The sequence below is a fragment of the Glycine soja genome, chromosome 10 (assembly GCF_004193775.1).
Source record: "Glycine soja cultivar W05 chromosome 10, ASM419377v2, whole genome shotgun sequence".
Lineage (NCBI taxonomy): Eukaryota > Viridiplantae > Streptophyta > Magnoliopsida > Fabales > Fabaceae > Glycine > Glycine soja.
The window spans coordinates 41,741,193-41,769,100 of NC_041011.1; the positions used below are offsets into that span (position 1 = coordinate 41,741,193).

General features: G+C 33.2%; 3 protein-coding genes and 1 long non-coding RNA gene across 4 annotated transcripts; 2 read left to right on the forward strand and 2 right to left on the reverse strand.

The window, feature by feature from the left end:
* Window positions 1–4,037: 4,037 nt before the first annotated feature.
* Window positions 4,038–7,657, reverse strand: LOC114369190 (methyltransferase-like protein 6). Its single transcript, XM_028326383.1, has 7 exons — window positions 7,397–7,657; window positions 7,219–7,328; window positions 6,771–6,985; window positions 6,586–6,677; window positions 5,040–5,142; window positions 4,774–4,916; window positions 4,038–4,509 (listed from the first exon to the last, which is right to left on the reverse strand). The coding sequence occupies exons 1-7, from the start codon at window positions 7,607–7,609 to the stop codon at window positions 4,399–4,401; spliced, it is 987 nt and encodes a 328-aa protein (XP_028182184.1). The 5' UTR covers window positions 7,610–7,657; the 3' UTR covers window positions 4,038–4,398.
* Window positions 7,658–8,256: 599 nt separating this feature from the next.
* LOC114371212 (protein EIN4-like) lies at window positions 8,257–13,271 on the reverse strand. The gene is made up of 2 exons (XM_028328659.1): window positions 10,999–13,271; window positions 8,257–9,069 (listed from the first exon to the last, which is right to left on the reverse strand). The coding sequence occupies exons 1-2, from the start codon at window positions 12,769–12,771 to the stop codon at window positions 8,542–8,544; spliced, it is 2,301 nt and encodes a 766-aa protein (XP_028184460.1). The 5' UTR covers window positions 12,772–13,271; the 3' UTR covers window positions 8,257–8,541.
* Window positions 13,272–23,376: 10,105 nt separating this feature from the next.
* On the forward strand, window positions 23,377–25,309 carry LOC114370836. Its single transcript, XR_003657936.1, has 2 exons — window positions 23,377–24,026; window positions 24,748–25,309. It is a non-coding gene; the product is annotated as an uncharacterized LOC114370836 (long non-coding RNA).
* A 1,201-nt stretch (window positions 25,310–26,510) lies between these two features.
* LOC114369173 lies at window positions 26,511–27,227 on the forward strand. The gene is made up of 2 exons (XM_028326364.1): window positions 26,511–26,711; window positions 26,883–27,227. Exons 1-2 carry the CDS (start codon window positions 26,599–26,601, stop codon window positions 27,112–27,114), a joined length of 345 nt encoding a protein of 114 aa, XP_028182165.1. The 5' UTR covers window positions 26,511–26,598; the 3' UTR covers window positions 27,115–27,227.
* Window positions 27,228–27,908: the final 681 nt, after the last annotated feature.

Genomic DNA, 27,908 nt, shown 5'->3' on the forward strand with positions numbered 1-27,908 from the left:
AATTTTAAGATTGTTACAATAATTGTTAATTAACTTAATTTTGTGACTAAAAAAATGATATTTTATTGGTATGAACTAATGAAGTAAACGCCATTCTCAAATCATCTATTTTAATGGAAAAAAATTAAATAATATTGTTTAAGTTTAAGTCAATCACAAAAATACTTATACGTAAGAAATTGTTAACATTTATAATAATTACATTATAAGTCACATTTAATTATCATAATTTTTTATTTATTGAAAGTATAACTTTTTCTTACAATGATAATGTATACAAATTAAACTGTTGAGTTATTTAATAAAAATATTTAAATTTTTTAGTTATATTTGGATGTAAAAATAGGGAAGAAAATAGAGTGCAAAATTTGTGTCAATTTTTGTTGCTGTTTGAATTAAGGAAAAAAACTTTAATTCTCTTTTCACTTGTTTGGTACGTAATGCAAGATAAAAAAATGATATAATATTATAGATATTTTTACGCTAAAAAGTAATAAATAATTTATATCATTAATTTCTTATATATATGAGATGGGTAAAATTTAGAAAATAATTTGGTCGATCTCCCCAAAATCTTCGCAATAATTTAAATCTCTTCTTATATATGCTTCCACTTTCTCCCCACCAAAGAATTCATACTTTTCCTCTTCATTTCTTTCATCCCGGCCGATGCATACACATAAAATTGAACTGAAACAAAATAGCATCAACTCATGACAATGAAATTATATGCAACTTATTATTTCATATTTTGAAACTAATCATGCATGAATCCATGTACATCATTATATCTTCCACTGTCATATCATTATTAAAATTTGTAGTGATAATTTTAACTGTTAATTACTTAAAATATTTCAGAAGAACTCTCAAAAAGTAATGATGTGATTATCTCTTTGCTTGATTTTGATCATTATGTTTAATAGAACACTTATATATAAAATGACAGGATTTTTTTTTAGTCTCAGTTTGGCGTGTTTAATTATCTATTTTAGAGCATCAAACAATTAGGATAAAAGTAAACATTCACATCATATGATTAGATCAAATATATAACTAATTCAGTGAATCTAGTTTAAAACATAATTAATATCAATTGAGATTTAAGCAATTTTAATTTTAAAAATTTTGTTTTAGATAGTTATACTGACATTGTTAATCTTTCACAATAAAACAAACCATATATTTAAAAATTATATAATCTATATGTTATAGTTTAACATTTTTAATAGGATAGTATTTTTTATTAGCACTTATTTTAATACTTTCAATTTTAAAAATCAAAATATCAATATTAAAATATTCACTATAGATTCAATTTTTTAAAAGGTAAATATACTATCTTTCAATCCATTCTCATTCAAAGTTAACCCAAAGGTAATAAAGCTTTTAGTAATGAGAGGCATTAAAATGCATTTATTTAAAATGCGTTAATAGCATTTGCATGGACTTAAAAACATGCATATAGCATTCTAATGCATTTATTTATGTGTCAAAGATGCGCCTGGGCGAATCATTTCCATCAATTGGCTCGTCCAAAATTACTTATTACTTATAGTAGACAAAGCAAACTTTTCTCTTTTAGTATAGAATCTTTTGGCTTATCTACATATACCTATATATATTTTTTGTACAAAAAAAATCTATATATATTTTAGAAAGAGAAAAGGTATTCGTATTAAAATTACTACAACAATAATCATATACTAACGGTTAAGAATCAAGTTTATTTCTATCAATATAACTTCTATATATGATTTTATCACTCAGCAAAAAAAAAAAAAAACTTCTATGATTCTATCTAACGAAAATTAAATTATTAATAGAAATATCATAAATCTAAATGTATTAATAAATATTTTTTGGTATAATATATATATATATATATATATATCATTTTATTAATAAATATTATATTTACCAATTGTTTGTCTAAATAATTTTTTAAAAATATATATCTTTTAAGAAACAAATTTTATCTGTTTCTCAACAAATCACTTCTTTAAAAATTATTTTTATTAAAATTATTTTTTAAATTTAAATAAACTCACTTAATAATTACATATATTATATTTAATTAGAAACAATAATTAGAACAGCTACACCAATCACGTGCATCATTCTACTGTTGGTTTGATCATGACGGGATAGACGTAATCCAGGGGATAAGGAAAGGAACCCTATGATGGTTTGACATTAAGGTAGTAGCTGTTAATGCATTAAAAGTGGAGCAATACAGCACAAAAACTTTATACATAATCAGGATAGGAATAAGCTATATTTTATTGCTAGAGAAACATAGACGGTTGTTTCAGGGAAAATGCTGATCGTAAGTTTTCAGCATCCAACTCTTTCGCTGATTTAATTAAGGATAAACCATTCTGTTAAATAACACATTAACACATATCTTAATTGGGTTTGAGTGGATTAATGCTTCATAGCTTCCTGTTATAGTGTTATATACTCGGAGGGTCGTAACACAATCAATTGATAAATATGGAAAATGCTTTGTGTACAAAGAAACATTGACTTATTTCGTTTAATTTTTATTAAGTATTTTTAAAACGTGTGTACACAGAAAAAAAAAATTGTATATGACGACGTATGCAAGATCAAATATTATGTAATTTTCAAATAATAAAAGTGGATAAATAATATTATGCAAAGACCAAAGTTTAAGAGATAAGAAGGGAGGAAAAAAAGTATAAGATAAATAAAAAGTAGCAGTCAAAAAAAAGAAAAACAAAAGGTAACATTATAAATGTTATAAAAATTCATTATACAAATAATGTAACTAGTTTTGGAATAACTTAAATTTGAGTAATTATTAAGTACTAACTATTCAATCCAGCATTGTATCTCTCTCTCTCTCTCTATATATATATAATGAGAGTTGTTCATAAAATTCTTAAATTCACTATTGGAATTTGACTGTAAGAGAAAGCTAGATTTGGAACACATCTCACCTTCACCATTGTGGAAGAGTAACAGGGACATGTGTCTTAGACATATATTTTATTTACATAAATTTCTTCATAAGTAATGGTGGGATAAAAATAAGAAAGTAAAATAAATTTAATTTTTATAGAATTTCTTTCACTTTTATAAAAGTTTTATATTTAATTTCTCCAAAAGTTGAGGTTTATAAATTAATTTTAATTTAAAAGAGAAGTTTAATTTTTTTTTCTTATAAATGTTTAAGGAATTTTTTTTACCATTTTAAGAGAGTCTAAGTTGATTGAATAAGATATGAGTTATTGCAAATAAATTTAATATATGTCTTCAATTTTCAAAGATAAAAAAAAGTTAAATCATGTCTAGCAAATTAAATTAGAGTGCAATTGTATCCAGCGTTACCTTGTTTGACGTGACACAGCAATGTTATTAAACTGAACAAGGTCATTGGAATCAACAGGCGCATAGCATTGTTGGTTGTTGGTTGGAACTTGGAAGAGTTTGTTAACTGGTTAAGCTATTGACATAAGATATGGTATATAACTGAGTTATAAAATAAGGAATATGAATTATTTACCGCATGATATAATATATATATCAAGTCCAACACACACTTGTATTGTTTCATTACTTGATTATAGTAGTTGGTTTCTGTTCTCATAAAGGACAATTTTTGGATGTTAATGTCCTTTATTCTTTAAAAATTTATACTTAGTAATAAGTGAGTATGTAATAAATTGAACCCTAATGATTTTATAGGCTTACGGGTTATGTATGTAATTCCATGTTATGTTAATGTTTATCCCTCGAGCACTAAGCCCGAGAAGTGAAGACGATCGGGAAAAAGACACTCTCATTCATATAATGGTCCACAACATGAAGTTTAAGACGTACTCTCGTTCCATGAAAACTCCTCAAAACTCTTCCAGACGGTTCACCAAGACACGCTTATGGCTTATCTCATTCCTGATTCTAGCTATCATTAAAACAGCTATTGCTTAACCCAGTGTTCATTTATTTATTTGTAATTTAGTGCAAAACTAGCATGAATCTTGACTGTAATTTCCAGATTAGTAAAATAATTTTAAGAAAAAGAAATTTGTAGCTTCCCAAATTCTCATTGAATACCACAAACGTAAACCAGTCAGAAATAGATTATCCAAAATAGCCATTCAGATTTCCAGCACTACAAAACTTAGAAGTGAAAATAAAGGACTACAGCCATGCACCATGAACCGAACCGAATTAGTCGCTAACCTAATGGATGGTGAGATATTCATGGTCCTGACGCGAGACTAAATAAAAAGGACAACACAAACATCAGAGTTCTTGTCTTTTCTACCTGCTTCTCTTTTATACTTTTCTGTGTTGCTGAAAGCAATCAATGATAAACTTGAATAAGTGTACTTTTTCATCCGACTTCACACAGCACACCAAGGGAGATTATTGACAACTCAGTGCAGGCTTCTGGAACTTCCCGTGAACCCACACTCTTTGCATGGACTTTCCTTTCTGGCGATTTACAGACTTAACACAACAATAATCAAGCTCGAGCTGCACAGTTCATAAACTAACAAATTAGAGGTAGTCAGCTGAAAATGATGCGTCAGAAACACTCCACAGACATTGGAGACACCCAAAATTTTATAGGAAGGTTGACAAATGGGAGGTTATGTGAACAAACACTGTAACAGTAAACAGATTCTAACCCCAATTCATACATGAGAACCAGCAAACAAGTATTAAACTTCATGTAGGAGCACAAGTCAACTTGTACCAATCCCAAAAGCTCGTCTTCCAATTAAAAAAGAAAAGTACCTCGGTGAAGCCTGCACCCAAAAATAGGCTCCGGACAGTATCCAAACAAAAGAAATATGATCGTGTTCCATCTGACCGCATGTATTCCCTGAATCCCACTTGCTTGTCTGGCTCAAATCGAAGCATGGTCATATCATAGAGGCCTGTTACACAGGGTTCAGTCATTGCCAGCACCTTAGGTTTCTAAAGAACAATTATGACATAAAGCTAAAATTTTATTTTCCCAAAACCTCTGGACATAATAAGTTGGCTATTTTGTTTATTACCATAGTCCCGAAAAAAAACCATGCCTCCTGGCTTTAACACAATAAAACATTCCTTGACGGACTTTGGCATCCTTTCCAGTGGTACTGCTGATAGAGTGAATATCTGACATGACGCATCAAAAAAAGAAACTTACACAATGAGAGGTCATTAACTTACAATATTCAACTGAGTCTATGATATATTATATACTCAATAGATAAGAGATAAAGTTGTTATTTGTGTATGTTGAAGAATCTAGAGAAGCTAATATAGAAAGATTAAACATCTCTAAAGGCTGAACAATCATAAACAATGAGTCTTAGAAAGTCGAAGTAAACACTAAACCACCTGATATATAATAGTCAAAAGTAGACTAAAAACTACATATGAGACCATTGAGATTAAACTATGAATGCATGTATATTTCAAATTATAGTGATGTAGAAATATGGAGCACTATCACCATAAGGAAATGAGGAAAAGATATAGAGCTGACATAAGAAAAGAAGTAAACATCACTAGAGCAAAATGCTCTGCTTCTACGGCTTAGAAAAATGCCAATAGGTAGCAAAATGCAATATGAATAGAATATAGAAGAGGACATAATGCAGTATCTGTTATTGGAGAATGAATGAAAAAGGAAAATAATCCTTCACAAGGGTAAACCCTTCTCAACTGGGTTCCAAGACCCACTTCTGCAAACAATCTCACCAAATGACTTCTCTGCACAACCTTCCTCTACTTATTAACCTACCTAACTACTTAACAGAGCTGCCCTCTCATTAACAACCCTGTCCATCTCACTAACTACTTATTTTGGCAAACACACATTTTCCAATTCATATTTTATCAATCTGGGATAAACACAAAAATAACCATAAATCATATAAGTGTATTGAAACTTGTAATAAACAATAGAGCAACTGAAAAATTAGAGCCACAAGTAGATTAGAACTAAGCATGGAAAATTATTGAGATTAGAAGCTTGAATGGATGTATCTTCCAAATTAAAGTAATGAAATGTAGAGAAAAGGAACATTTGCAACATAATGAGAAGATAATTTGCAGTCTAACACTCAAACCACTTTTATAATACTTGATCCGTTTCAGAATATATCATTCAAGATAATTGCACAAAGATTAAGAAAGCCACTAATTAGTCTCAATTATCATAAAATATAATTTATTTCCTTTTTATCAAAATATTGGCACTCCTGACTCCACTAATGCCATTGCTATCTCTCATTCCACTTGGTAGAGATAAGAGAGACAAAGATATAGTTGGGACAAAAAAAATTCAAACTTTAATTTTCTAAAATGACAGATAAATTGAAACATTTTTTTATTTAAAAAAAGGCTAATATTTTGAAATGGAGAGTATATTTGTTGACACATGTTGTTAGGATTAGGAATATGGTGTCAAGAGACAGCACTTCCAAAGATAAACATCTGAAATATATTAGTTTAAGCAACCCATGGTGATGATTATGGATCTAACATATGCTCAAGGTCTTGAACCACCATATCATTGAACTTATGATAATTTTAGAGAAGAAAAGCTCAGACCAATGTTACAAAATCCACTCCACCACCACAACATTCAAATTCTTCCGAGGGAGACAGATTGGTAAAATGCAGCCCATTATCCTCTCTGACACCTGGAGAAAAACATAAAGAACCAAGTACAAATTCTTATGGAGCCATTGCATAAATCAGTACAAATCAGCAGCATAAAGGTAAAGCAAAGCAACCTGATAAGCAGTATGACTGTTTCTGTAAAAAATTATCTTGGGAAGGATTGCACGCCAACCAGTTCGGGAATCCATTAGTGGAAAGATCACAACAGAATGTGCGGAATCGATGCTTAAAGGATGCATCTGTGGAGGCTGCACTTATAATCTCTTTAGCCCTCTCAAGAGTCTCATCACTACAGTCGCATGCATAAACAATCAAATCTTTGTTGGCCCTACACAGGAAAGTTTCATCAGAATAATATCCAATGGCAAATGTTAAAGCTACCTAGAGTTGCATCAACTTAGTCCAGAATCAATTAACCAAACGGATAAATATTGACCTAAAATAATGTTAAGTGGTATTTAAACATGATTCGAGGCAATTCCACATACACATTTAATCTGAAATAAGTAGCCGCTACGTCACACAGATAGGAAAAGAGAAAGAGAAAGAGAAGAAGAGAACCGTAGAATAGGAAGAGCGGTGCTGCCATTGCCACAACCAACTTCCAAGAGCATAGAGTTTGGGGGACAGGAGAGAAGTTCGGGGAACTCCTTCAACAGATAGCGCCTCTCCTGAATGCAACGAAGCAGCTAGTTAGGGAAAGTGAATGCGAAAATGCGAAGAGGGAAAGGGAAGGAACCTTGAAGAATTTTCCAGAGGCGTGACGGAGGTGAAATTGCTTCCATGCTTGTACGTCTGATTCTGGTGGTGCTGATGATGACGAAGAAGAAGATTCCAAGTGGTAGGCAAAGGAAGGGTTTGCTTCGATCTCTGCTCTTAGGTCTTCCCAGTCGAAGTCCTTGCAGAAGTATTGCGCTTCTGCTTCTGCTTCTGCTTCGCCTTCACTACTCATTTTCACTCACTCTTCGTTCCGTTCCTAAATGATTTTTTTGGGTGACTTCGTTCAATTTAATTTGTTTACAAAATGATCTTAACTAAATGATTTTTTTAAGTTAAGAATTAATCATAGATTTTTAAAGTTGGAAATTTGTCATCAAATCATTATTTTATTTTCAAATAATTGAGATTTTTTTATCCATAACAATCAAATTCACATATTATATAGTTAGATTCTTTGATAAATAGTTGAATATTTAAGACAAATTCAGATTATAAAACGATTTGTAAGATTCAGAGATTAGAAGAAATTTGTAAGATAAAAGGTTGGGATTAGAAGAAATTTTTTTATATAATATGATATTTTAATTGGTATATTTTAAAGATAAAAAAGATTTAAAATTATTTAGTTTACTTTATGTGGCAAAATCATGGTGATATTATTGCGAAATATAAGTCAACTTTGCTAAATGATTAGTCATTGCAGGGCCACTTGATTGACATTGCAATAATAGATTAACAATAGCCAAAACTAATTTGATCGAAAATTTTCCAAACACTCAAGATCAAGTGATGAACCCGTATTTTGATTCATCTCCTAATATCGTCTCTCTCGGTTGGAGTTGGATGGAGGCAAGTAGTAACGTATAAAGCCATAACATATGGTTGGACAAAAGGCTACTTTTATTATTTGATATTGTTAGAAATCCCCCAAGTTCACAATGCCGTTTTGAGCAACTTCAGAAAATTGAGTCACTCTTTCATTAGTAATTATAAAAGACACATTATTTTATTTTGTTTCTTATTTTCAAGAATTTGTTCACAAAATAATAAAAGCATAGCCCGCAATGCTTGAAAATAGGAAACAGAACTAAAATAACATGACCTTTTTGTAATTACTAATGAAATCATATTTTCTTAAACCGAAGCATGCTTTTAAAACTGTTCTCACAGTTTTTCACCTGCTCTTTGTAGGACTGTTCTAAGTTCATCTGCTATCTGATGAAGTACGATAGGTTTTTGGATCAATCCATTCATTCCTGCAAGTAGGCATTTCTCCCTCACATGTTCTTCTGCACTTGTTATAAGAGCTATAATCAAGGGCCAACTACGGCTATGGAACTTCCGGATTCTCTTTGCCAATTCAAAGCCATCCATTTCGGGCATGTGAAGATCCAACAGGATAATTCTGAATGAGTTACCAGCACCACTTACAGCACTCAGGCACTCAAACCCTGATGAAACAGCAATTACTTGACAACCAAGCTTCTCAAGTAGCTTCTTGGTCACGGTCCTGTTTACACCATCGTCCTCGGCTAACACAACCTTAAGGCCTCTGAACTGTGAGCTTGAATAATCTTTAGGTGCAAATATGGATTTTTCAAGTGATGGTCCTATCTGAAACTTGAGAAGAAGTGTCATGCCTTGCACCAAACCAAGGGAGTTCGGTGATATCCATATATTACCTTGCATCATCTGCATATTATTCCACATTGTAAAGTCAGAGTTACAAAAACAATCATATAATGATCAATTAAAAAACATTACATAAGGTTCATTTGCTGAACAAATTAGCAGATAGGCAAGTTCAGAGAAAGAAATTTGGGTTTGTGGCAAAACACTTCAGCATTTGCTAGAGCTATTCACCCACTTAACCCCAAAATGCATGAACTTTCTTATTGGTCGCCTAATCCAACTGATGAAAGAAATAAATAATTTTTTCTAGTCTAGTTTATGGTAGGAAAATTCTATAACTAATTGGATGATTTTACAAATAAAAATAAAATGGTAATCATTGCAATTTATTTCTGCTAATATAATCTCCATGTTTCCTGTGATGCCTGTGTTGTCAGCCTGCTGGAATCCGTATTTTCAGAGTTATCTAGGATAAGCTCCCAAAGAAGGATAAGTGATGTTTACATATATGTGAGGTAAACACAAAAGGATCTTTCCAATACAGGGGAAAATAGCTTCTCTGCAACGATATGTTAAGCCAAGGACATCATGACTTGAGTTAGATTATGACAGAAACAGCATGTCAGCTCTTAGATGAAACCCGTAAGGAGAGAAATCTATGCAAAATTGTGTCAAATATAAGTAATCAGCTATTTTGTATTAACAGATTTGCCCATAATTACACTTTCCTAATGAATTGTTGGAAGAAACAAAATTAAAAAATACTTTCGCTAAAGTTGAAGTTATCATATTAATTCATAAAATTTTAATGAAAAAAATGGCAGCATAAGTGATAGATCAGTGCGTGGTCAATTTGGAGTAGAACATCCCCTTTGAGCATCCTAGGGTGCCACTATTATTCAGTAACATATGAGCCAAATTTAGCTTAATGCAAACATGAAAAGCAAGGAACAATGATTCCACTACTGAGCACCATGCTCTATATATAACTTCCAAATGCTAAGGTGATAACCAAAAATTTTGAGGCATGTAGAAGGTGAAAAGGTTGTGTGATATTTTATTTCTTCTGGGTTCAATATTTATGCATCGAATCTCAAATTCATCTCTAGAAAAATAAGAGTTGTATAGACACAAAAAATCATTGAAGTGAAACAGCAGATGTCAATAGCCGTTTTAGAACTGGAATTCAACTTGATATCCCCAGAATTATTTCCCCCAATTAGAGCTAAAAGCAGAATCTGACAAGAGGCAAGCAAACTTTCAAAGCAAAATTGTGTTTTGTAACACTAGCAACCATGATAATATGCATATTGGTTAGAACATAACCAAGCACAAGAATTGTTGAGGCATTGACTAAATAGAAAGCTTCCTAAGTATTATTAAATCTGATCTGTCAGCAATATCACCCAATCTAACTTATTATGATAGTTTCACCACCCATTTCCAACATCATAAACAATTCTACATTGGATAATTCTGAAAATTCAGGTCAGCAAGCAAATTTGTCAAACCAAACATCATTCTTTAAGCATAAAATGTAGTGAGTTAAACAAACCATTTGGTCCTTATAGGTGACACTCACTTAAGAATCAATTCTTGTATGCAAAAACCTTAAGTTTTAGTCCCTATAAGGGCACATAGGGACTAAAACTTAAGAAATATAGTAAAAGTAGGGGCCAATGTGTACCAATAAGTAATATGAGTGTAAGTGGACTATAACTTCAATTTTTTTCATACAGGAACTGATTCATAAACGAGTGTCACCAATAAGGACCAAATGATTAGTTTAATTTAACCAATACAATTCTAAGCTCTAAAGCTAACTGCTAACAATTTATACAGTTAATGGATGACCACATAAATTCACTAGAGGATGGGGAATGTGTCCTTTATAAGTTACAGCTAAAAAGTTAACAGGGAAATTATACATCTGACTATAATCAAATAGATGATGGTACATAAATTAGATATAGATAATGATGCATCTACCTGTACCAACTTTTTGCACATGCTGAAGCTCAGGCCCCCCTTAGGTTCATTGTTGTAGTACTGCCTCCTACCAGTATAATGTATTGTTGAAATTGCTTCATCTGACTGAGAACTCTCAGTTATCTGAAAATCAAATTTTATATGTACATATTCATTTTGATTGCTTGACCTCCATATTCCAATATTTTTATCATCCCTGTCTCCACCATCGCTTTCAAGAAAAACTCGAAAATTGAGAGTCCCTTTGTCATTCATGTTCAATAAATAGCCAATCATGTGTAAAATTACTTGAAAAGTCCTTGCCTCATCACCCATAACTGTTTCAGGCAAAGACTTCTGGACATCAATTTCAAAACCAAAGCCTTCATAAACACACAAGCACTTGGCAATGGAAGCAGCTTCCCTCACCATTGAATGCAGAAGGAAAGGTTTCATCTCTAACCGGAAGCCTCCCTTTTCATTTTCTGAAATCTCCATTACATCATTAATCAAACTGGAGAGCACATGTCCAACTTTCAACATTGTATCACCAATAATCTTCTGCTCAGACCTCAAATTATCCTCTTGAAACAATGACAGCATCCCCAGAACAGAATGCATAGGCCTCCGCATTCCATGGCTCATCACCTTCTGAAACGACTTCCGTGCCTGGCTGGCCATCATTGCATTCTTTTTAGCCTGTTGCAGTGCTCGGTTCCGCTCTTCCAGCTTCTGTCTCATCAGCTGAGACTCTTCAAGAACAGATGCATGAGACAGGGCAACAGCCACCTGATCAGCAACCACTTCAACTATCTCCATCTCATGGTAGGTCCAAACCCTAGTGCTTGAACTTGGCAGAACCAAAACAAGTATAGCATAACACGTCTCAACCAACTCCGGCGTCCCTCCTTTGAAATTTGACACATGAAGTAACGGCATGCGAATAGCCGCCACAGCACCCAACTCCACAGAGCCACCACTACTCGCAGCTCCTAGAGCAGACTCGGGCCCCAGAATCTTCACCCCTTTGGTCTTTCTTATCTCCAACACATCAGGGTCGTTCACCGGAATAGAATTCTGAAAATTCTTGGCAGAGTTGGTTTTCAACTCGTGAGTCAAGTGCATCTCTCGTCGGTCCTCGTTCGGCATCCAAACTGCACAATTATGCAAATCCAACGCCTTTGAAAGCTCAACAAGGGTGGTGTAGAGGATGTTGTGCTTATCAAGAGACTTCCTAATTTCCCTAGTGAGCATCCTAACATGCCAGCTTGCCTCCTTCTGTTTCTTCATCATCCCAACCTCTTGGCCAAGCTCCATCACGTTCTGCCTCAGGAAAAGCTCCCTAACTTTGACTTTGAGGAGAAGAGGGATGAGAGGGGGAAGGGTTAAAGCAGTTGCACAGGAAACAAGAGCGGTGAGGAATTTAGCAACGGTTAGGGAAAGCAGCAATTGGAACGAGGGAGGGCCATGATAAGAATAAGCATTGAGTAAATGGGTCATGCCACAGAGCACTATGAAGGCAATAAATTGAAGGAAGAGCAATTTGAATGGAACGTTTGAACGGCTAACAAAGTAAAGGAGTTCAATGGGTATGGAAAAATACGCAACGGCAATGAAAAAATCGCTGACTTTTTGGCCAACGAGTATGCTATGTATGCTCCAAATACCTTCCCCGTCATCGCAGTTGCAGTTGTCAAATTCAACATCGGTGGCAGAAGCACAGAGAACAAGATAACAAAGCAGCAGCAACAACAAAAACCACAGATGATGAAGAAGAGGAGGAGTAATTTCCATGGCACCAAGTCAGAGGGCTTTGAAAACCACCCAAGAAAAATTCGCTTGTATTGGCAAATCTCATAACATGAGACAAAAGTGAGGGGGAAAACAGAAGAAAGGTTCACCGACCATACCAGAGTTGAGCGAATCTGCAGAAATCAACGCGTCAAAGATAAGAGAAGGATGCAGATCGCGCAGAGAAGCAGACAGAAATAAATCCCTTTGAGATCTTCCCTTTTCTTTCTTTCTTGTGTTTGAAAAGGGAAGAGGAAGAAAACAAAGAAAAAGAAAAGGAGAGTGTATGTATAGTGTTTAGAGAGTGGGACCCAAGCATGGAAGAGATTTATAAAGTTGAGTTCCTGAACATGAGGAGGCTGAACCCAAGTACCTCAGCATCAGTTCCTCGTACAGTTGCTCTGTGGCTTGGCTGTGCTCTGCATAATTCCTCGAGTACTTCCTATCACCCTATGTTTGACTTATAGAACCCTATGTCTGTGTTATAAAGTGTCCGGCAAGGATTTTCGACTTCTTTCTTACAACTAATGACATAACTTTCATTATATGATTACACTATCATGAGATATATCTATTACATGTACTATAAATATTAAAATATAACATAATTAAAAAATCGAACAATATATCCTTCCTTTCGTTCCATAACATTATTGCGTAAGAAAAAAAATTATCCTTCGATAATTGTTATTTTATCTTTCAAATATAATATTAATTATTTTTCATTTATATTTCTTATAATATTAATAATATACGCTAAAAATATAAATAAATTAACGATGATAATGATAATTTATAAAATTATTATTTTTCATCTATTTATTGATAATTCTTAATTTGTGTAAAAAAATATAGGATGTCAATTATAATGTAACCAAGAGAGTACATAATATTTTTTAAAGCATGAGAGTATATAATATTTTAACAATTAACATTTTTTAATTATCTTAAAAACATATTTTATTTGAAGTAATAAGTGTATAAGATACAAGAATATATTTATCATTAATTTAAAGATAATTAATTTTATTTTAATATAAATTGACATGCATGTATTTCCTTTCATTTTACACGTTTTCTTATTTGACTGCGTCCAAATCCATTAATAATTGTTAAACTTAAAATGAATTACTGAATATTATAACAATTTTTTATAAATGGATTAATAAATGATAAATCATTTAATGATTCACATTAGTATTTTTTTTTTCGTTAGAATAAAAAATAGTGTTAGAAGAATTTATAATAATTCCCTGTATTATATTTAACCACCAAAAAAGTTAGACTTTTTTTTCTCATGCGCATCGACTAATCCACATTAATATGAGTACATACAAAAATATATACGGACGGATTTTGCACTAAATAGTAATTGTATTTTACTACATTAACTGTATATATTAAATATTTTAAACATTACCAAAAGAATTTCTATCTTTACCAAAAAAAATATTAAACATTTTAAGTTTTAAATTACTTTAAAATAATAAATATCATTTAGATTTTAATGAATTAATCGTTTTCATTTTAATTTCTTAATACTTTAAAAACTCTTACCTAATATATTTTTTAACAACTTTTTAAGCATTTATTATAAAAAAAATACTACAAAGATAACCAAATCAAATACTACAGTTTATTATTATTTTTGTTAAAAATCAAATAGATTATTTTAAACTTAAAGGGAGCCACTACAACTCCTTATAACGGCTACTCTAAGAAATATTATATAAATAGGGTGTAGCTTCCTTAAGAATTAAGGTCCCTCCCTTATTTTAATGCTTATATATAACAATATCATTTTTTTAATGATTGGGATAATATTTTACTGTTTACTATGGTTCTTATCCCTAATTTGTTTTGGAACTTCCTTTAAAGAACTAACATGTGAAAGATGGTTTGAACAAAATATATTAATTATTATAAATTATTTTATTTTATATTTATTTTTTACGAATAAAAAATATTTAATCTAAATTTTGATTGGTCAAATTATAGTTGGTTGTGTTTTATACAAGTGAAAAAAATAGGAAAATGAAAATTAGAGTAGTAAAATTTGATAATATATTATTATAAAGTTGATATGTTTAATTAAACTGTACATAAGCCTGGGTTTATTTACTGGGATTTTCATTTAATTTTATTTAGTTTTAAATGGATATATTTAAATTTGGGGTGGGACTAAAATTATAAAAAAAAATGAGAGACTCAATTTGAGAAATACATCAATAGGAGATCAAATTTGCAATTAAGCTTAAAGGAAAATACACCAATAGTCAAGGTATCAATGATGGCACACCTCCACATTCACCTCACCACTAAAACCATAACCCTTGTGCTTTACCAAAAAACTTAGTCCGTGTAGAATGCAGATGGCCCCTACAGATTTCATAATCTTTCACAGCCTCAAACAAGCGTGCCTTTACTCTTTACCCAAATTGCAATAAAGTGTATCTATCACCTACTTTAGTTTCTAAAGTTTCCTCGACTAATGTACATAATACCTTTTCAGTTTCTGAAACAACAACCCCCAGTTCCTACACTACATGACACTACAGATAATTGGGTCAACCTCACTTAGTAGTTCTTAAATCTATTTTTCATCATTGTAAATTGTAATACACCATTCAGTAATAAAATTGATGTTGACTTTTGTTCTTCTTTGTCAAAGCTCATCGCTTGCCCTCATCATCTTCTACTGCTAGTACTAAATTACTCCTAATTAATTAATTATACTGAGACTCTTGAACTAAATTTTAGTAACTTGCGGGGTCCTGCCCCTGGCCTACATCACTCTTGGATTTATCCACTTAAGCTGAAGTCCAAAACACCACCTATTTTTCAGCAGTTCAAAACAATGGTGGAGGTCTAATTTTCCAAGAAAATTTATTCAGTCCAAACTAATTGGGGTGGTAAAACAGACCCGTCTCTAAATTTTTAATTGATCTTGGCATTTTTCACAGAATCATTTGTCCTCACACTCATACCAAAATGCTCTTTGCTGATTTAAATTTCAGGGTCATGCATGCTGTCATTTACCTCATTCATATAGACTAACCTTTGCATCTTTCATCAGGAAGGTCCCCTTCACCAAACTCCTACACCTCACCAAACTACCAAAGTTCATTAATGATTAATCATTGTGAAATTATCTGAACAGGACCAGCAGCTTTAAGGGGGTCCAACAATGCCTCCCCAATGACTAATTAGCTTTAAAATTGTTGAGTATTGATATATTGAGAGACAATCTATTTGATTAAAAATAATGACTAATTGATTTTTAAGTGAGAGAGGAAGTAAAAATAATTAGAAACTTTATAAAAGTAAAAATACGAATGATTGCCTTCTCATAATTAGGCATGCTTCTGTGGAGTTGTAGATGATAACTCCTCATCTTAATAATCAATTCTATAATGAGAGAACATAAGAAAATTATATTACCACTGCTTGGCATTAACTTAAAGTCAGTTGTCATATATCTATATATAGATAGAATTTTGATAAAGGCTCCTTTAGCTGTTGTGCCATTGAAGGTGACTGGAGAGTGAAGGCAAAATAATTTCATATTTAGACTGTCCAAGAAATATCTACACAAAATGACATACTAGTACTAATTCCAACTTTTAACAACCAAAGTCTGCTCACATGGGTAAGTTTGAGAGGAACCTCCTCAAACCCCACAATGGTGGAACTTGGAAGCATTGAGCACTGGACCACCATTTTGTAATATACAGTTGTACACTAGCTGTGAGCACACACACGTATGGGTACACTTGAAATTAAAGAGATGGAAATAAAATTCAACAAGACAGAAAAAGTAATTGACAAATATGTGTAAAATGCAGAGACAAATTCTTTGTTGTAGTATTCATTATAATTTGTATATTTAGTGGCATATTTTTTAGTTTGAGAAACAAGTGAATAAGGAAATGACTGTTTTAGCCATATCATTAGGGATTTTATGTGACAATATTTAGTGGCATACAGAACTGTTGTGTACTTTGAAGTAGCAGAATCAGGACATAAGCAGCTTTCGCAAATCGCAAGCTCCTGAACAGAACCTCATGGATATTTAACATAGCTGGCTTCAGCAATACGAGGAATCAATTCTGGTTCATCAATTTCCCTCTATCATATGACATTTAATATGCTCTCAAATCAAAGGTAGTTATCCAAACTTCAGATTCTGTATGATCAGTGCAGATCAGACTTCAGAGTCATCTACTGACAAAAATTCCTACTAACCCTACCAAAGTTCAAAAAAGTTAAATATCACATACATAGCAAATGCTTTCCAAGAAGATTTTTTTATTTCTTTTCTGTAGGAAATTCAATATATAATCAATAACCATCCATTTGTGAAACCAGCAACAAGCCTCCATAGCTGAAACATATCCTTATGTTGACCAACATTCACTGTTTGAAGAGAACTATTGAAAACAATGATAATATAAATTCATTAAATAAGCACATGGATGTTTTGGTCAATTCAGTTAGTATTTAAAAAAAAAAACTCTCCCTGGCTTTCCCCTTTCCCCTAGGTTATCCCCAAGAGCAAAAACTAAAGCTATATTTTGTACGTTATTTTTAGAATAAAATCGAAGATGAAAATGGTTTGGGAGCACAACTTGGTTTTTTTTCCCCAAAAGATACTCCATTTTTCAGTTAGTCGTGGTATACTTTTGCTTTTGACCTTGTTTGAAAAGGAAGTTAATGGAATGGAATAACATAGTGCTATATTGCTTTAGCTTTTTTCAAAATATAACGGAATAGAATAAAATTTAGACAAAAAAGGATGGAATGGAATTATGTACTCATGGAATAGAATAAAAATGAGATCAAAAGAGATGGAACTGTTTATGAATTATATTTATGTCTTTCAATTAAAGGTTTAGCGCATTTGAGACAACTTTACATTTTATTAGTAATAAATATTCAAACATTGATATGAAAATTTTATTTTATTCTATTGTGTATATTTTTTTATCATATGATATATATTCAAACAGTCTTATATTTATTATCATTGCTCAACGAAAAAGTAAAACCTTTTGATAATGAATTATTATTATTATTGCTTAGTGAAAGATGTTGATCCCCAACTCTATAAACTAATTAAAGGACATATTAAGGTTCAAAGAGGCAAAGGTTTTAAAAAGGAAAAGCTTCAGAATGGCTGTGATTAAAACAATTGTTTCTTATCGATCAACAAAAAAAAACAATTATTTCTTTTTAAAAAAGAATTTTCTACATCTCTCAATAAATTATAAAAATATATTTTGCTAAAGGAAACTAATACATAATACAAACATGCATGAAAAACTAATTAATTGGACACAACGAGTTAATGTGTTAGATTAAAATTGAATTGTTTAAATATTAGGTGAATTTAATCCTAAACAAAAATAATTTTTAATCAAGTTTTACTTATCCAACTTGGATTAATTATACCCTTTTACAAACTTTAGGTAAAAAAAAAATCCATGACAACCAGCAAAATTAAGCAAAGTCAGCATGTAAACGTTTCGTTAAACATGTTAATGACTGAATGTAAAATACAAGAAAAAGACGATTCGTGGCAGTTAATTTGAGTGGCCTCCCAGTCCACCACCGAATTTGGATGCCGCCGGCCTCCAAGCAAGATAAATTACAAAAGGCACATGGGTGGGTCATGTTAATTGTAGCCATTGCACTTTCTCATACTTCCATTTTAGAACACTCTTCTCAGTCACTCACCCGTGTTTTGCCTCCACTATGTCAATCCTTGACCTAATTTTGTTGAAACACATACTGTTCCTCACTCAATTGCAAGAGATGTAATTCACTCTCTCACACATTCACTCGTGTATCACTCACTATTTTCAAGCAAAGAATTGCACATCTACACACTAGGAATAACACTAGAGACTGAAAATGATAGAATGAATAATCCACTTTATTAAGATGTATGTATGCCCTTTTATACAAGCAAAAACAGAGTAATAACCATTCACACTTAGGCTAGGCACTTATAACAGAATTTTAAAATTCTGTTATTCTCTCTTATATCTAAAGTACAATTAAATCTACATCACACCAAAACAGAATTAAACTCTCACACCCTCCCTTAATTCTGATCTCCTAAGTTCATCAAGCCAATTCTGTCCCTTAACATTTTAAACATCTCCCTTTTGAGGGGTTTGGTTAAAATATCAGCAAGTTGATCAAATGTGCAGCAGTACTCCACTTTCAATTTCTCTTTGTTCACTTGATCCCTAAGATAGTGAAACCTTGTTTCTATGTGTTTGCTTCTACCATGAGAGGTTGGATTCTTTGACGGGCTTATAGCTGACTTATTATCCACAAAAAGCTTCACTCCATCACTCTCCTTGATTTTTAATTCCTGTAGTAATGTGTCCAACCAGACAGCTTGACAAGCACTCATTGCCGCTGCAACATACTCAGCTTCACATGTTGATAGAGCCACTATGGATTGCTTCTTAGAACACCACGATATTGGTGCTGCACCATACATGAATATGTAACCTGTGGTACTCTTTCTGTCATCTCTGTCTCCTCCCCAATCTGCATCAGTATATCCCATCAATTCCTCTGAGTTGCTATTGTCTTTATTTGGAAATAAAATTCCAGCATTGATGGTCCCTTTTATGAACCTTAGAATCCTCTTGGAAGCTAGGAGATGAGGAATTTTGGGTCCTTTCGTATATCTACTTACCAGTTCAACAGCAAATTCCAAATCAGGTCTTGAATGACACAAGTACCTGAGAGAACCAACAATCTGTTTGAACTCAGTTGCATCAACTTTGTCTTCCTTGCCCTCCTTTTCAAGTACAAGACCTGCCTCCGTTGGTGTTGCTGCTGAATTACATTCAACCATGTTGAATCTCTTCAATATTTCTGTTGCATACTTGCTCTGGTGCATCAAAATACCTCTCTCAGTCTTCTTGAATTCAAGTCCAAGGAAATAGGATAGAACCCCCATATCAGTCATTTCAAACTCACTCATCAATTCCCTTTTCAGTTCTGCTATCTCACTTTCATTACCACCAATGATCAACAAATCATCCACATAGAGGCATACAATAATGATATTACCTACTGATTTGAATCTTACATAGACTCCAAACTCACAGCTACACTTATCAAAGTCAATTTTCATCATAAAACTGTCAATTTTCTTGTTCCAAGCTCTTGGGGCTTGCTTAAGTCCATAAAGAGCTTTTCTCAACCTGAGAACCTTTGACTCTTGGCCAACTATAGAGAATCCAGGTGGCTGAGTCACATAGACCTCCTCATCAAGAGGACCATTTAAGAAAGCACACTTCACATCTAGTTGGTGCATTGTCCAATTCTTTAGGCTAGCAATTGCCACTACTGTTCTAATAGTCTCAATTCTAGCAACTGGTGCAAACACCTCTCTATAGTCAATCCCAGCTTTCTGCAAAAATCCTCTAGCCACAAGTCTAGCTTTATACTTGACCACCTTGCCTTCTGGATTTGTCTTAATCTTATAGATCCACTTCACATCAATGGGCTTCTTTGATTTTGGTTGAGATACCAGCTCCCACACTTGATTTTTCTCAATAGATTTAAGCTCTTCTGTCATAGCTTCAACCCACCTCTGATCAATCATAGCATCTTCAAAATTTATTGGTTCTGCTTCAGAAAACAGAGCAAAATGTACAAGATTCCCATCTGCACTTACATCAGCATCAGACAACATCTCAAAACCTTGAAATCTAGTTGGTTTGGGTGCATTTCTCTGGGGTCTCACTTCCCTTTGAGTGGTATTACCATTCCCTTCACTTGTTTCTTCCTCTTCTGACCTTATCATTATTGAAGGTCCCTTCATTTCAGTATTCTGCTCCCAGTCCCAGCTTCTAGATTCATCAAATACCACATCCCTACTGATTATTATCTGCTTACTCTTCGGATCAAACAACTTATAGCCTCCAGTTGAGTGATATCCGAGTAAGATCATTTGTTCACCTTTATCATCTAGCTTCCTTCTTAACTGATCTGGGATATGCCTAAAACAAAGTGATCCAAAGATTCTGAAATGGCTCACATTTGGTTTAGCACCACTCCAAGCTTCTTCAGGTGTTATTCCTTCCAGTCTCTTTGAAGGGCTCCTATTCAAGATGAAGACAGCTGTAGACACTGCCTCTCCCCACAAGTACTTGGGCAGACTCTTGCCTTTCAACATGCTCCTTACCATATTCATTATGGTTCTGTTTTTTTCTTTCTGCAACTCCATTATGTTGAGGTGTGTCGGGAGGAGTCACTTCATGAATTATGCCTTCTTGATCACAAAATTCTTGAAATTTTGCAGAAACATATTCACCACCACCATCTGTTCTCAATATCTTGATCAATGAGCCACTTTGCTTTTCTGCCATATTTTTGAACTTCTCAAAGACTTCAAAGACATCACTCTTCCTTCTTATTAGGTAAACCCATACTTTCCTAGTCAATTCATCAATAAAGGATATGAAGTATTTGTTTCCACCCAGAGATTCAGTTTGCATAGGGCCACACACATCAGAGTAAATCACCTCAAGTTTCTCTTTTGCCCTGATTGGTACATTTTGTTTGAAAGTGCTTCTTGATTGCTTACACTGTAAACAACCATCACATACTTCACTAGGAGGCTTGATCTGAGGCAAACCCAACACCATTTCTCTTGAGTTTAGCTTAATCAGATCTCTAAAATTTAAATGGCCAAATCTGTAATGCCATAACCACTCTTCACTGTTTACTGTAGTGGTAAAACACTTCTGTTCTATCACATCAATCTCAATTTTAAATGTTCTATTTTTTGAAAGAGGGGACTTCAAAATGAGCTTGTGATTTCTGTCAAATACTCTCAACATCTTGTTTTCAAGCTTAGTCATAAAGCCCTTTTCTAATAATTGACCTAAGCTGAGTAGATTACTTTTCATACCTGGTACAAAGAGTACATTAGTGATGCAAGACTGACCTCCATCCTTTGTTTTGATAAGGACCTTCCCAATTCCTTCAGCAGTCAAGATTCTATCATCAGCAAATTTGACTTGGCTCTTCACAGATTGATCAAGGTTGAGAAACCACTCTCTTCTTCCTGTCATATGAGTGGAGCAACCTGTGTCTAGGTACCAACAATTATCACTTGCCCCTTCAATTTGAGTAGTTACCATTAGCAGTACCTGTTCAGTGTCATCATCTTCTTCCTGAGCCAATTTTGCATCATCACCTTTAGGTTCTCTTTTGTTATTGGGTTTGCTGTAACACTCATCAGCAAAATGCCCAAACTTTTGACAGTTAAAGCATTGAATACTTCTTTTGTCGAACTTCTTTCTATTTGAAGAGTTTTGGGAATTGGATCCCCCTCCTTTCTTGTGGTCCTTATCACTGTTCTGATTTCCCCTCCATTTATTGCTCTTTGCTTCAGTTTTCTCTTTCTTCCATCTATCACCATGCTTCTTTGGATTAGACCGTGCTTGCAAGGCTTGTTCACTTTTCTTCTCATTTATCCTTTCATTCATTCTCTGTTCATGAGATTCCAAAGATCCTTGCAATTCCTCTAGGCTAAGCTCTTCAAGATTTTTGGATTCCTCGATGGCTACCACAATATGGTCGAACTTGGGTGGCATGGTTCTAAGCACCTTCTCTACAACTGATTGCACAGTTATCTTTTCTCCATAGCCCTTCATTGAATTCACCACTGTCTGCACTTTTGTGATGTACTCAGCAACTGATTCATTCTTTTCCATTTGTAGTAGTTCATATTGTCTCCTTAGAGTTTGCAGCTTGATCTTCTTGGTTTTTGTGGCTCCATCATGAGATTTCTGCAGAATGTCCCATGCTTCTTTGGAGGTTTGAGCCATTGCTATCTTTTCAAAGTTAGCAGCATCTACACTTTGGTGCAAAATGAAAAGTGCCTTGCAATCTTTCTTTTCTTTTTCTCTATAGCAGCCTTTTGTTCATCTGTTGCTCTCTCTCCGACAGGTATATAACCTTCTTCTATGAACTCCCAAATCCCTTGGAATCGCATCACCACCCTAATCTGAATCTTCCAATTTTCATAATTCTTTCCTGTGAGAACTGGTAGATTTGCAGGAATTGAGCCAGATACTGCAGCCATCAAAGAACTCCTTCAAGAACACCTCCAAGAACCTTTCTTTTGCGATTCTTGCCCTTTCTATCGAAACCAATGCTCTAGATACCAATTGTTGGAACACACACTGTTCCTCACTCAATTGCAAGAGATGCAATTCACTCCCTCACACATTCACTCGTGTATCACTCACTGTTTTCAAGCAAAGAATTGCACACCTACACACTATGAATAGCACTAGAGACTAAAAATGATAGAATGAATAATTCACTTTATTAAGATGTATGTATGCTCTTTTATACAAGCAACAACAGAATAATAATCCTTCACACTTAGGCTAGGCACTTATAACGAATTTTAAAATTCTGTTATTCTCTCTTATATCTAAAGTACAATTAAATCTACATCACACCAAAACAGAATTAAACTCTCACAAATTTATCAGTTGCCATGATCCCCGTTCGAGATGGTGACAAGTTTACGGTTTTCAGTTTTACCATGCATTTTCAAAACGGAAGATGGTGACAAGTTTACGATTTTCAGTTTTACCATGCATTTTCAAAATGGAAACGTGTTTGACAAAATTGGAATCGAATTTGTTTTTTCACCAGTTTTGCAACAGTTTTGGACCAATTTCCAAAAAAAAAAAAAAGGTGTTATGCTTTCTGTTTAAGTTTTCTATCTATGTGAACGCTCCTCATCCCTATGCTGTCACATACAGCTTCGCATCCTCAACTCCAACACCACCGCTGTCGTCGACGATGCTGCCACCTTCGATGGACTTCCCCTTGTTGCCGCCGGAGAATCCTTCGTTCACACCATCCAGTTCTTTCCGGTGGTCGAATTGGGCGCCTCACCGACGTGGTTGGATTTGTCGTCGAAGGTCGGCGCTCTGTCAGAGTAGAGAATCACTCCCCCACAAACACAGGTGAAGAAGAGTCAGAGAGGACTGCGGCCGTGGAACTCGCAATATCGCAACGTCAACAGAGCGTTGGTTTCTCAGTTTGGCTTAGCCTCGATTCGGTTGTGCGATTCAGAAGGGATCTCGTGCGGGTAGAGGTGGAGCTTCACTTACTAAACAATTTTTTTTTATTTGTTTTTGCAGGTATTACTCAATGTATGGTCATGTGGAAAGACTAGCTAGGGAAATATACTGTGGCATGTATGTATATTTGTTACATTTATCGCAATTCCTAATTCAATACATTCTATTTAGTTATAGCATAAAATTGAAAATAGTAAGCAACTACAAGTCCAATGCTAATAAGCCTTATTCCCCTGTGCCTCTATGGAGCAGATAAATTTCATGAAAATTATCTGCATGTATTACCCCCATTGCCTGGTTCTACATTAGGTTGATAAAATAGTTTTAAACTTGTTGCTGCCATCTGATCTAAATGTTACAAAGTTAGATTCAAACTTTTTTTCTGTTGGCTTGGTTCCTTGACTATAACCATATTTTACAATGGCCTTCTGACAGGAGAATTCAATGGCCTTAAGCCCTTAACTGATCTAATAATTTCATGTCCTAAGTTTTGCTATATGTTTTAGTACATAATTCATTTAGGGAAAAATCAAATTTTCCTGCCTTAACGCTTGATGTAACAAAATTTGTGACTTTAATTAATTTGGACACACATTTCAATCATCTTCAATGATTCAAAATCAACTCTATCAAAATTTAATACAAAGTCATCTAGTCTCTATGAATCATAGTATGAATAAGACTTCCCAGATTTGCTCCTTCTAAATTCTAGAAGGGGATGCAAAAACCTGTTCACATTCTCCTTTTCAAGAGGGCAATTGAACATTTGGTTTTTAATTTTCTTTCTGTAGAAAAAGATGCAACGCTGACTATATTGAACATTTGAACCTATGAGCAGGTACCTCAGACACTGCCACCTGAGGAGCTTGTTAGGCTGAGAGCACCCCCAAAGAGTGATGTACCAATCATTAACCCTTTTAAACTTCCCGCGGCAGATGGTTTTGTCTTTGGTTTTCCAACAAGGTTGGGAATAAACCCAAAATGGTGAGATGATGGCTGTTGAATCTGGAAAACCCCTTAAAGCAAGGCAAAAACCATGTCGTCCTAACTCTACTGTGAATCCAAAATGTTGGGAGTGTCCTTTGACATGTAACGATAGGATAAATATCTATACCACCAAAATCTTTTAACTGCAACACTGTTTTGTCTTGGAACCAAAAAGGTGTTATTCATAGTGACAAACACAGTGGCATGATATTTGAACCAAAAAGTTGTCTTAGACAGGTAATTTTTAAGAAAACATGATACCACACTTTAACTTAAAATCTTAAAATTTAGGTTTATGGATTTTCTCTTCACTATGGTGTTCAACTTTTTCAATTTTATTCTATGTGAGACTTCACCTCACACTTGTACTCTAATATTGTGTAATTTTACATGTTCTTATTCATGTTATGTTAGTGTCATTATCTTTTTAGTTTTAAGAAAAAATTGTATTAGTACTTTTTAATTATTTTTTTATATTACATAATTTGATAATGATACACGATAAAATATAACAACGAACTTATTTTATTTACTTCTAATTTATAATATTTTCTAAAATTTCAAATCTAAAACTTAATATTCAAAGAAACTGAATTTAATTTTTTATAATTTAAAAACTGGAAACAGAAAATAAGTCTGGAATGGGGCCTTAAGTTCTTATTCCATAAGTGCACACTTGCTGAAAAAAAAAATATTCATAGAATATAGCAGTTTGGAGCACGTTTTCCGCTGTCTCTTTCCCTTTGTATTTGTACTACATTAATAAGGGAACTATCATTGTGTTCATGCATACAATATTTTTGAACTTAGAAATAAAATTGTTTACTATCTCAAATCATAATCAACGGTTCCGTTCCATGTGTAGCACTGTACAGAAAGTTTTATATTTACAAAAACAACCCCATAAAAATATTCTTCTTTCTTTGTATAAACACTTCTATGATATCTACTGACTGACGGTTCAAAAACAAGCAGTACATCTATTTACTTTAAAATTATTTAAATACCTTATATAATAATAATAATAATAATAATAATAATTAATAATAATGATAAATTATTCTAATTTATTTTAGTACATCTTTATCAATGCTCTGTTCATTTACATGTTTGGTATTAAAAATTATTTTTATTTTATATTTTAATTATATTATAATTTTTAAATCTATAAGTAGAAAATAATAATTTAAAATTTTCACAACGAAAATTGAATAACATAATTGAATAGTTATGATTATAATTACTATAATTGTATAATAAATAAAAATTTCCACTAAAAAAATCATGGAGAAGAAGAAAAACCTTAATTATATGATAAATTCTAAATTGAGGATTTATATATACGTACTAAACTAGCTAATTAATGGGTGTGCCTATAAAAAACTAATTAATGGACGTGCGTTACAATAATAAAGTTAGAATACATAAACTTATTAGTATATTCGCGAGTTATTTTAAAATATGGATAAAAACCAACACGACAGCAGGAATCATGTACTAATTGATCAATTAAAATTCCATTTCTCTACCTCTGACCAGTGCCCTTTATATATATATATATATATATATATATATATATATATATATATATATATATAAAATCTGAGTAGCAAACCAACCACTTCTTTAACCAACAGTTTGATTCTCGACTTCTGTGTTTTTTCTCTCTTCTTCTCTAGTTTTCCTCTTTTCAACTTCTTTTATGTCCATGGCATCGACATCAACTCCAGGGTCATCTTCAGAACTAACTATCTCCGTTGAACACAATCCTTCCAAATCACGACTATCAGAGCTGGGTATAAATTCGTGGCCCAAGTGAGTGAACAAGATATATATATATATATATATATATCAATTTAATAGATCATTGCTAGAGTCTTTTTCTTTCTTTATTGAATGCCTTTCCCTTTGTTAGGTACTTTCTTCTTAACTATATGCATATATTAATCAACGGATCCAATGAAATAATTTGTTTTTTTTCTTCAGATGGGGTTGTCCTCCTGGGAAATTCATGCTCAAATTCGATGCTCAAGAGACGTGTTATTTGCTGAGAGGGGAAGTGAAGGTTTACCCAAAAGGTTCGTCTGAGTTTGTACAATTTGCTGCGGGGGACCTTGTCACCATACCCAAGGGAATTAGTTGCACGTGGGACGTATCAATTGCAGTGGACAAGCATTACAAGTTCGAGTCTTCTTCCACTGCACCATCCTCCGAATGATTGTGATGATAGAGCTAGCTAAAGAATATTTGAATTTTTTTTTATTTTTTTATCGTGCTTAATATTTGTTAGGAAAAGAAATTCTAAAATAAAGGCTAGCTAGTTACTACTTACTATTGGTTTGTGAGAGATAGATTTTCAAATGAATATATATATATATATATATATATATATATATATATATATATATATATATATATATATATGTTAGGGTTATAATGTTAATACTTCTTGTTAATTCAATGTACGTTCAAAGTTCACCTAGCCTGTGTATTTGATTAAAATATGTATAACTAGCTAGGAAAGACAGAAGGACCATGCATTTGCATCTTGTGTTTCAGGATGCATACATTTTCCATGTTGCGAATGCTTTCTTTGACCGGTCAGCTTTAATTTTTAGGTCATTTACTAATACTGTTATTTACCCCTCATGCAAGGAAAAGTTTACCTTGCCTTATTTTATGGGAAATTCAATAGCACCCGAAGTAATTTGGTTCATAGAAAAATTAAGGTGGTGAGGTTCGGTAACATGTGAATCCTAGCTAGTAGCTACGATTGGAGTTTATCCGAACTAGATGCTTTGGAACTGCATAACGAATAACGATGCTCCTCCTTTAGTTTCGATCTTTTTGCATGTGATTCCACAACCACGACCTTAAAAATCCAAGGCTTTATGATATGTGCAAAAATATATATACGAGGCAAATGTTGCGCGCGTCTTCTTTATTGATTACGAATCATGCTCATTGTGCTGACCCAGATTTGCACCGCTGATGTCTAATTTGATCCATACA